At 33.2% G+C, this 12,176-nt stretch overlaps 1 protein-coding gene across 1 annotated transcript; it reads right to left on the bottom strand.

Moving 5' to 3' along the window:
- Positions 1-10,593: 10,593 nt before the first annotated feature.
- Positions 10,594-11,923, bottom strand: XTH33 (xyloglucan:xyloglucosyl transferase 33). Its single transcript, XM_021444363.2, has 4 exons — positions 11,679-11,923; positions 11,489-11,589; positions 11,201-11,406; positions 10,594-11,078 (listed from the first exon to the last, which is right to left on the bottom strand). The coding sequence occupies exons 1-4, from the start codon at positions 11,902-11,904 to the stop codon at positions 10,682-10,684; spliced, it is 930 nt and encodes a 309-aa protein (XP_021300038.1). The 5' UTR covers positions 11,905-11,923; the 3' UTR covers positions 10,594-10,681.
- Between the last annotated feature and the right edge of the window lie 253 nt (positions 11,924-12,176).

The following is a 12,176-nucleotide window of genomic DNA, read 5'->3' on the forward strand; positions in this document are numbered from 1 at the left end:
CTCTTCTACTTGAGTGTGCAGGACAAAAAAGTATATTAATCAATAAATTAATTATTCAAAAGTAAATATCAAAACTTATAAGAATAAAGAGCTATAATTGAGCAATAAAACAAAAACCTTTTAGTCTGATAATCAAGGGAGTTAGTTGGATAAAATTCAAAAGTGAAGTTAACGAGTTCAAGCAGATTGTAAGATAAAGAACATTTAGTTGACCTAGAGACATTGTTAGTTGACTAAGAGCTTACTACTAGAAACTGGGTTCAAAGACAAAAAATGACTTAATCGACTAAAAAGCATATTAATCGTCTAAGAGCATTCTATCTGAAAATTTGAATTTGAATGCTAAAAGAAAAATTAATGGCTAGAACTATCTCTAAACTATTTCCAACTATCTGAATATGTCTAACACCCATCAAAATTGATTTTTCAAGTATATAAGGCACTCCCAACGATTATGAATAAGTTTTTGAAGGCTTTCAAGAACAAAAGAGCTGAAAAATTGCAAAAACTCTCTCCATTCTTTTTGCACTTCACTTCGATCCTTCTAATAGAAGTAAGCACTTCACTTTATACCATTCAGATTAGGTTAGTGATAATAGGTACTTCTTTATTTCTATTCTCCTTGATTACTCAAAGTGTGTGAGTCACTTTGAGGAGATTGATCAAGCTTGGGTTAGCTTGATTGAGTGTATAAGTTCTAACTGAGCCTATGAAAGTTAGTTTTAGGTTTTGGTTGATCTCGAGAAAAACCATTGTTAATGGTTGTGGCTGAGTCTATAAAAGCCATTGTAAAAGCTTGGTGGAAGCTTGGGAATTTCACCGCTTATAGTGATTTGGTTTGGAAAATCCTTGGTTGAATAATCAAGGTAGTGGATGTAGGTTTTTGACCAAACCACTATAAATTTTTGTGTATTGTCTACTCTGTTTTATCTTTCATTTTCATTCTTTGTTAAATCATTCCTTCATCTTGCATCGAACTTCTCATCATAGACTTTTTACTTGCTCCCAATTCGAAATCAAGTTTAGTGAGAGCTAAAAAGTGCTTTTCACCTCCCCTCTAGCACATTTATTTTAGACCAACAATATAATCCTCCTTCATGACTAATTTCAATAACAGATAAAATATTAATATTTTAATATTATTTTATTAATAAAATATTATTTTATTTCAAAATTCTCCACTTATCTATTCAGGTCTCAAAGTGTCTCACGTTATCCTATCCACTTCCAAATCACCTTTTAACTCACTAATTCATCCTCGATAAAAATATTATTATTTAATAATTTAATTTTTACGTGTAGAGTATTCCATTTTAAAATATTTCGTTCATCCTTCGTCGCTCTTTGGCACTTAATTTTACATCAATTGACCGTTTGTCTTACCAATAAGGTCTCATTGGCTTCCATACGAGGGTACGGGGTCTTACATAGCTTATGTCCCAAACCATGAACAAAATCTTGGAGAGCATTCTTCTGTTCCTCTATTACTGGACGTTTTGCTTGCAATTATTCATTTTCCTTTTGTAGCACATTAAGCTTAACAATCATTGATTCATAAGTACTACTTAGTCCATCAAACATGTCTTTCCACACCTCTTTTTCTGTATGCAATTTTCTAACCTTCTTTTTATCTTCCTTGGCTTCACTTTTCAATTTTTCCATTTTTCTCTTGAATTCTTCATTATCTTGTTTCAATCTATTCCTCTCAACCAGCTATAAATTGGTGAGAAGGACATCTCAAGAGTTTGAACAAATAAAATCAGATAAGGGAGGCAACATGATGTTTTTAATTCTACGTTCATGCCATACCAAATATTCTAGTGTAACCTTATCACTGAATCTTCTTAATTTTATTCTACTAACTTGTTTTTATGCCTTAACAATCCTTTCAACTTTCTTTGATAACCTTGGTTCGCTATAAAAAAAACTCAATTTGATCAAGCTTATGAGTCATTGGGACAAATTGTTTAGACCATATTTGCCTCCGTACCATAATTAGGGCATAAATAATTGCCCCCCATAATTCCCAAAAAGGAACTAACATTTCATTTCTACAACTATGCAACATTAGTTGAAGTGACATCCTGATGCTTTCTGTACAACTTGTTGTCTCGTAAGGCTTCATCATTGTTTGGATTTTGGTTCTGGCCATTCAATTTCACAAATTTCTCTAATAAGAATACTGGTGGAGAGATATGGTGCTTAGAACTTACTCTTTTCACACTCGAAATGGCTTTTAATCCATACAGGTAATAATTGTGAACATCTAATCAAATGCCCCTTTCCATTTCTCCAACAATAGCTTAGTGATCTAAAAGTCTATGCTATAATAGCTAATGATGGATTAATTTTATTTTCAACCTGCTCAAAGAAATCCACCACTGTTACCTCGATATGTCCGAAAACCTTTGGAAAGATACCCATTCCATAGATTTCTAATGCCATAATACTCATGCGTGCTTCATCTTTTAAAAGCTTTAAGATGCCACTATGAAGAAACTCCCATGGAATACAATACTATCTACTTTTTGTCTAACATTCATGTCAACTTCTTGCACACTAATTCTCATGATTTTTTCAATCTTTTTGAGATAACTTGTCCTTTGTCATCTCAAGTAATTCTTGTCTACACTTGGAAGGTGCATGCAAAGTAAAGTTAATTATTCTTCAATTGTTAGCTTCATATCTACTTCATTAAAGACAAAACATCTATATAAGTGATCCCAAAATTGAATGATGGCTTCAATCATCTGGTCATCAATAGGTATGTGAGGGAGTGATGCAATATGTCCATACTTCTTCTCAAATTCTTATTATTTAGATGCTCCCCACTGATCCCAAATGTTGATCAAATCTATAATCTCGTTCTACTAGAGATCAATATGAATATGCTCAGGAAGGTTAGAGGCATATCCCTCTTTGAAACAATCACCCTCTACATGCCAAATCTGTTATGATAGAGTCTTAATGTGCAAGTCATCTTCACATATGACAGGGGTGGATATTACGCAAAGTAGTTGCTTTATGGATGTAATTGGGGTATTTTTTGCCATACTCTATTACATAGAAAATGCCTTTATGTGAAAAATTATGTTAATGCATAATCATGAAACAATCATAATACAAGGTTCAATAAGTATTTACATGGCAAAAAACATCCCTTTATATGTACCTACATGGGTGTTCTTTTATGAGTTTGGCAAAGCTCTACCTTGGCTTAGTCTTTTATGGCTTTTTATATGCTGGGCATAGTTTCACACAAAGCTAAAGGTTCCCAAATTGCTCCTTAATGTCATTCACTTGGGACTAGTAATGCACCTAATCCTCACCTATTACAGGCTTCCAATGGAAAGAATTCACTTTAAGTGGAAGTATTTCATGTGCCCACATGAAGGTTATCACCTCACAAGATGAGAGCACTCTACTTTCTCCTAAATAAGACAAAGCTTGGGTATAAAGCTCATGCACATATGCAAAAATGTAGTGTGTGCAAAGAGACGTACAAAATTTTTTATCATTCATAAATAATTAAAAATATACACAATCAAAGTAAACAAAGCAATGTTTGATTAAGGAAAATGAATTAGAATATCAAATAAAAATTAACTAGTGAAGACTTAAGATGTCACATATTTAATTATTAGCTTAGCTTCCTAATTCCCTAGTGGAGTCACCAAGCTATCATAGCATATGAGTCTTAGAACTCAGTCATTAGACACAAAAAGAGTCATCATCAATCTTTTTTGTTTTAGTGTGATTGACCACATAATTGAATCTATTTTCCTAATGAGGTCTTAAGCTTAACTTAAGTTCATTAAAAAAAATAGGTTCTAATCTATGAAACTGATTAGGTTCAAAAGTACAATTACATGTGAGGAAGGAATTAGCAGCCTCACAAAGCCCATTCAAAAAGGTACTTAATTAATTATGTGTTTCCTTTATAGCCTTAATAAATTAATTTTACTTTGATATCCTAATTTATCTCCCTTAAAAATAAATAAAATGAGTAATATGAAAGTTCAAGCCCATGCCTGGTAGGTGGACCAACAATTAAATAGGAGTTGGCTTGGTCAAGTGGGCTATAAGCAAATATCAAAAGAACCAAGTAAGATGGGCTTGGATAACCTACAAATCTAACAGCTTAAGAAGCTGGCCTAATAAGTGGCCTTTAATCAAAAGTGCCCCGTGGCAACTAACCTAAAGTCCAAATTCTCATCATCAAAAGTACATCATTTTCACTAAGATACAAATCCTCTCTAAAAAAACGTAAGCCACTCTCTTCAATTTTTTCTCTCTCTAATGTTGATGCGTTCCTTCTTTCTCCAAAAAAACCCTCTCTTTTGCCTTCTTTTCCAAATTTCAGTCATCAGAATCTCATCAACCACCACACTCTCCATCACCGATCACCATTCACCGGTGCCGGAATCTCACCAAAATTCACTGCCAAAACCATTTCAAGCTAATCTTTCTTTCAATCCAACTCATTTTCGCTAAAACTTCCCTAAAATTCCTAGATCTAAATCTAAAAATTTCAAAACCCAAAAAAAACCAAGAACACTCTTTTTTACTAACTTTTCTTGTGTAATTTTTTCTCTATTTCTTTTGTGTATGTTGCTGCGTTTTTTAGGGGGTTTTATAGGTGTTTTTTTAGAATCTTGGTTTAATTGCAAATCTTTGATTTTATTTTTCTCGACTTTTTTTATTCTGTGAGAGGATTTTTTGGTATAAAACCTTCAAATTTGCAGAAGGATTATAGGGATTCCATTGATCTTTTGCTTCTTTTAATTGATCTTTTTTTTCCCCTTTAACCTTCCTTTTTTTTATTTTTTTAATCTTGATTTACTTTCATTTTTTGGTTTTTTTTTATCTTTGTTTGTGCATTTTTACCTTACTTTTAATGTTTATGGGAGTACCAGCCCAACACCATTACCTTATTGAATTTTGATCCATTTGGTTTATGAACCAATTTGGATTATAAACCCATCATTCCTAAGCCCTAAAGATCAAATAAAAATATAAAAAATAGAGCAAAAATAAAATGAGAAGAAAGAAGAAAATAAATAAATAAATTAATTAAGTCCTAGACAAATATGGTGTCTACAACAATCATTATCTAGTCTAATAATTTCGTACTAGACATTCTAGTAATTTTGAAACTATTCAAGTTCAATTAAAAGTACTTTTCGAGCTTAAGCCCACGCTACATTACTAAAAATGCTTAAGAATCCATAAATCCTTTATCTTTACCTTAGATGAGCTTAGATGCTTGGAAAAACCATAAAACCTTGGATTTAGCAACCAATAAAAATTTTTGGGCATTAAAACAATTATTCCATAGTTAAAAAATAAGCTTTATAGATTTCAAAGCTTAAAAATGAATTCTTTTTCATCAAAATTAATAAACCAAGCTTTGAATCAATAAAAGCGATGATTTGAAGTAAAAATGAGTTGAGAATGGTTTGAAAGGACCTTAGCTAGCAAAAATATGGCTAATGGTTGCTAACCCTCAAAGAATATATCATATTTATAGTTTTAGATGGAAAAATACCATTTTGCCTTTTTTATTTTTTTAAAAATAGCATCATCTATTGATAGATTAAGGTAATTTATCAATATATGGGTTTCACAATTCTTTTTAAAAAGTTCTTGAGTTGCTGTCTATCAATAGATACTGTGTATCTATCAATAGATATTCATCAAAATCATTTCTGGGTTCAAACGAAAGACATCTATCAATAGATAGAGAATATCAATCAATAGATAGAGAATATCAATCAATAGATAGACTCTGGTAAGCAAAAATAGACTTAAAACCTTGCCATTTCAACTCCCTCTTTACCCAAAACCTTGTAAATCATCTTATACACCAAAACATGAATTTTTCTAAGCTTAAAAACTTAATTTAAGTGTTTCAAATCATCTTTATGCATGCTCACTTAAGGAGTTTCTTAACATAGTATCATAAACGAAGTTGGGATTTCACAACTTTCGCACATGATTATGACTGCTTAATGAATGAATGAATGAAGCGGGCCATACCCATTAGGGTCCATGTGATGTTCATATCCCACCATAAAATGGGATGTGATAGTAATCTAGCTTAACAATAAGTTTTAAGAGTTAACTAGCTACAACATCTTGTAATCTTACCTTGGTGAGCTTGAGAAGGTTTAATCCATCACAAATCCTTGAGTTTACAGATTAAAAACAGATTTGTTAGAAATCTAGAAATTATGAAAATCAAAACTAGAAGTGTAAGTGTGAGAAATGAGAAAACTTTATCTCTAGGAGTGTATAAAATCAAAAGTTGAGCTTGGGAATGATTTTTAAACATTTCAAGATGATATTTGATGTTTGGAGTGAAAAAAGAGAAAAAAAAGGTGGAAACGTTCTAGTAAGGATGAATGAAGGCAACAAATTCTTAAATGATTGTCAAAAGTCCAAATGACCTTTATGTTTTCAAATCTATGTTTGATCTATTGATAGATCGAGCAAATTTGTTGATATATTTGGTTTTGTAGATGATGAACATCTATCAATAGATATTGTCCAGCATGCACTTTGGGTGTCCTTGGTAGCCCTTAACACGTCCTAAACTTTTTTACATTTAATACCATTTAAGTAAACATCCTCAGTTTTATTTCTTTCCATTTGCTTAAGATATTTAGTGTAAATAACAAACACCCCCTATTTGGATTCAATAAAACAATCTAAAAAATCCAATTCCAAAGGAATCAAATCTAAATTTTGGTTCTAAGAACAAAATCGAAAAACTTCAATTGAAATCAAATTTGTGGCTCATCTTTGCCATCGCAAGCGTGCTTCAAAAATTATGGAAAAATCATTTTTGGTTGTCTAAATATCAAAGGAACCATTATTGCCAACTTTATTTCCAATAGATTGTTTTATAAAAATCACATATTTTGACCCCTTCCAAGCTTAGAAATATTTTTGCTTTCAATGCTGATAGGTAAACAAGTTTGCAAGGTCATCAAAGATAGAAAACATGGAAAGGACTGTAATCAAGAAATGAAATCATGTATGATAAAGGATAAAAAAAGACTCACCAAGGAAAAGTCCAATATACCATTGGGTCAAATTACCATCTCACCCTTATGAAAAAATTAGGATTTTATTTAAAGGTAAGGACACTTAAGGTTGTTCATTTTATGGTTTGTTTGAAGTTTAGAAATTTATTAGAGGTTAAATGGAAAATATTCGATGACTTGAGTAGTTTCGAAATTGGGTTTTGCTAGAAATTAAGGTATGTACTCTAGGAATTATTTTTTTAGGTGATTGTCATAGCTCAAGATTGTAGACAAGCAAGATTTTGGTGACTCAAAGCTTAGGAAAAGAATATGCTTCTTGTCAAGGTGAGTGGGTATATCTTTTTAAGTATTTTGGATATGTAAATGAAACGTATTTTGATGAGCTATTTACCATTGCATGATTTAAATGATTTTGGTAAAACATTGGTTTCAAATATCTATTCAAATGTCTTGAAAGAAGTTTTCAGACTATTTTGTAAGCAAATATATTACAATGAAGTAGCTTTAAATCGGAGGCATAAGCCCTTTCAAATGATTTTCTTCGAATATTCCTTCCATGGTATGGTAAAGGTGCAAATTACATGTGAACATCAAATGATGTGTATGGATAAATAATATCCCTTATTTAATATTGATATAGAAATATTGAGGATGATAGCCATGTGAGCATTGGCTTTATATATCTATATATATAGGCTTGTTGTTGCATACACTTATGTTGGTTATGATGAATGCAATGTATGGTTATATATATAAGAGTTGTGATAGTGGTATTGATGTGTGGTTACATGGATGATGTGTGGAGACATTGATGCAGAAGGCCAAAGCTAAAGGGCCCAAAACTCATCATGTGTGATGATACGATGGCATAAAGAGTATAGATGGAGGGCTTAAGGCAATCTTGTTATTGTTGTTAGAGATGGCGTATGGGTGTAAATAGAGAGCTGAAAACCATTGAGGCACTTGTGATTTAGACAACATACTAGCGAATATGTAGGGCCAAAGTCTTACATCATTATATATGGCAATAGAGTATAGACAGAGGGCTCAAGTTTACGATATTAGTGTCAATTGGAGGACACAGTGTTGGTATGCGCGGAGGCACCTTTATATAAATTTTGTTTGATGATATTAAGATAATTGAATACTAATATCTGATTGCTTGATAGCTCATTGTTTGAATATATATTCGTATGTGGTAGACACTAGAATAGGATCCTATATGATTCGAGTACAAATCCTTATTAACCTAAGGGGTGGAATTACAGTTAGGGTACAACCCTTGCAAGGGATCCAATACCCCGATAAAGTATAACATCCATGTTTGTTTTTGGTACACTCTCAATCTTTTATTTCACAAATGAGTTATGAAATGTGATATTTGTTATGAAGACATTTGTTAGATTTACAACCTCATTTTCAAGATTTGAATGAGAAATCTATGATTATTCAAGGATGCATGTTTATAACAAATTGATGATTTGTGCTAAAACTCTTTCCCCTTGGCTTGTCCCCTACTCATATCCATTTACAAAGTCTTTGTGACTCACCCGCTATTTTCCTTATTTTTGTTTTACAAATCAAGAACTCACTTGGCTGGGCATATTGTGGAGGAGTAGTCCAACTCATATGCAGTAGGTGTGGTAGAGCTTTCTTTCCCGCCTTATAGTGTAACTGCACTCTATAATGTTGAGTCAAGTTTTTTGCTGTTTATATTATGAATGACACTTGGTCATACAAATAAATGTTGATACTCTCATTTTTGTTTATCATTGTGAATCTTGTGTTGAACCTTGAAAATCGGTGCGGACCAATGTGGATACCTATGGTGATTTACTTGTGTATTCTATGTTTGAATGAATGAAATTTGAGAAGTTCCACAATGATATGATGATATTTACTTATTTATGAATTTTTATTATAGCACATGGATATTATATGAATGTGATGGATGATAAGCCCACATATGTTGATAAAACTTACTTGAGTTTAGTGGGTCATACCTACATAGATTTATGCACCGATCACAATCCTTCAAGAAATGGGATGTGACATCCTCGTCTTCCTGTCATCTCCTTCTCCCATAATACTCCCTACCCATATATTTTGCGATATTCATCCCAATCCTTTGTTGTAGTATCGGATTTCCATTGAGGTTTACAAATGCCCTTCTTGCCTCGACAATGTTACCATATCGAAGAAAGCCAAATCTGCTTCTTTTTTGAGCTATGAAGATTTCCTGAACAGAGCCACATCTCTCAAAGAACCTCTAAAGCCAACTTCTGGCCGTCCTATCTAGAATATTATTGACAAACACCGTCCCTAAACTTCCTTCTCGCACAACGTTCCAACTCAAATAAGTGGGTGATAGCTTACAGAATATGGAGAAGAAATACAATTGGTGGATTCATCCAAAGAAAATTATAAATTTTAGGGAGTTACCTCTTAATGTAGATTACCGTGTGATATTCATAATGACTATCATCATGAATAACCAAGAAATTTAATATATTATAGATGATTTAAAAAAAAAAACTTAAATGTTCAAGTGATTTTATCATGTATTGAACTTATGGCCTGGTTTGCTTATAATTAAACCATTTCGATTATTGTAAATGAAACTAATTGTAAATGATATGTGATTTTCAATGTCCTAAGACAAAATCCAAACAATAATGAAACTATAATTAATAATTATAACTACAAAATTTGAAAGTTGAGTAATAATTTCAGATAATTGTTTTTTTTTTCTTTTAGGTATCAAATCTCTTTGACAAATATTTTCAGCTGTATATAAAATAAATATAATTACTATACACAAATCATTAATTTTAGATATCAAATATCTATTAAGATGAAATGGGTGATATTCTTCAAAATCTAAACATAGCAATTCCCTGGAGAATTAACAGTTTAACGCTGAAATTTGTAAACAGATAAAGAAAAAGTAAATAAAATCAAAATTATAGGGTACGTATTTCGTGTGTCCCAAACATAATTGTATAAAATGATATTTGCTCAAAATCTACCTCATTTAGCACAGCTGTATGATTTCAGATTGGGACAGCGCAACGGTGGCTAGTTCCTTTGCTATTTCAAGCTACAAAAACTCTTCTGAACCACCTTATTAATGAGCCCCAACGAGCCCATGGGTAGCTGTTGACTTTACTACCCAAGCCTATCAACTATTCATCTCCGGCTGTCACATATCACAGCTGTTTACTTATTTGGACAGTCCTAATAATGTGACAGCACTCCCATCACTTTTAGATGTGTCCCACGCCTCATGCCTTAATCTATTTTGAATAGATTTGTCCCCCAGCTCCTGCCCTTGCCCATTTTTGCAGCTCCTCCTCAGTCCTAGATCATCCGCCATTCCGCTCAAAGGTGTCATGTCAACTCCATTATTGTACTAATCACATACTTTTGTTATTTCTAATAACTCTCATATGCGCTTTTTGTGATCAAGATAAGGGAGAGTGTAAATTATAATGCTTGATGATTTCTTTCTTAAAAAAAATATAACAAACATGTCATCAGCGTTGTTCATTTGCTCCTTGTTGGTATATAATTAATATGAAGAAAAAAAAATGAAAAGAAAAACTTCAGGTATGTATAATTGTATCATTCTTTTACGTGCATTCAGGAGGCAAGACTTTAAATCTGGATGTATCTTTACAGTATGAGTAAAACATGAGCTTCCTTCTTGCCCAATCCATGGCGGTTATCTGTTGATTTGATAGCTTAACAAAGTCAGGTCCTCCGACGGGGTCCATGCTTGAAAGGCTGGAGTTGGAACAAGATGAACCGGGCTGCGGAGGATTTGTTATACAGCCAGCCATTTCCATGTCCGCAAACGAAGCTACAAATGGGGCATACTTGTAATTGACAGGGTATTTGCCTCCATGAGTTGCCCATTGCGACCCATCCCATATGGTTACATAAAGCGACATTGGCTTTGATGGATATGCGGTAGAGAATTTGCCGTTGTTTGGGAACTCTCTCACTGGTATATTATCCACAAGGAACCTGCATATATATACATATATATATATAATTATTTGTTCAAGGCTAGTTGTTCATTATCCCAATAAGTTAATCAAACATGTCAGGTTCTTTGGTTTTTTATCAATGGGTTTCAATAATCTTACACTATATGGTGGCTGTTCCAGAGAATGCTGTAGTAATGGTGCTGCTGTGTTGGATCAAACCAGAAATAAAATTTCTCTTCCCTTCCGGTACTGACACCATTTGCATAGACATTTGTTTGGAGTACCCAGTCAATTCTCTTATCATGCCCAAGCAGTTCAATATCAATCTCATCATGGCTGTGAGGATACATGTCTGCATTAGACAACTGCATACATTCAACTTACGGTCAGAGTCTGTCAATGCACATGACTAATCACAGGTCGATTCATACAAGTTAAATGTCTTACATAGAAGGCTACCACGACTCCAGATGTGAGACCTGCAGGCAACTTTATTGTTGCACTGAAAAATCCATAGTAATATTTGTTCCTGGAAACCAATCCTGACCCTGTAAAACATCATTGAAAGACTGGAGAATAAACCCAGAGGCCAACTCGGATTCTAAGAAAGTTAAGTCAATAGGGACTTGATTTTCACCTGAGGTTTTGTCGAGAGCAAGAGTGGCCATGGACCCATTGTTGATCAACTTTATATTTGGTCCACCAAAAAATTTAGAAAAACCCGTATCAACTGAGACATGGCTAAGCAAGTCTGTTAAACGTGGAACGCTGGGAGTGGTGTAGTGCCTGCTGTGTGAAGAAGCCACACTTGTCATACAAAACACCGAGAGACATATAAACAAAGTATGTTGCAATATTGCCATGGTCTCTCTAAATTGAGATCGACGCAGGGAAAGGAAATGGCAGCTTTGGCTATATATGGGAAAAGGAAGAGCGTAATTTAAGCTTAGTTGTTTCTAGCTGGCGACCCTTTTGTTGGTATCTTTCATGTGGGTTTGATTTTGAGATGCTTGGCACAGCTCGTGGGGTTGCTCAAAAGTTTGGACCATGATTTCTGACAATTAATAAGTTGATGGGCCCAACCTAAAGCTTTTTCTATTTTTTTTTTTTGTTGTTTGCCAATTTCTTATTCTTT

This window comes from Theobroma umbraticum, unplaced genomic scaffold (genome assembly GCF_002168275.2).
Source record: "Theobroma umbraticum cultivar Fairchild unplaced genomic scaffold, ASM216827v3 scaffold_459.0, whole genome shotgun sequence".
Lineage (NCBI taxonomy): Eukaryota > Viridiplantae > Streptophyta > Magnoliopsida > Malvales > Malvaceae > Theobroma > Theobroma umbraticum.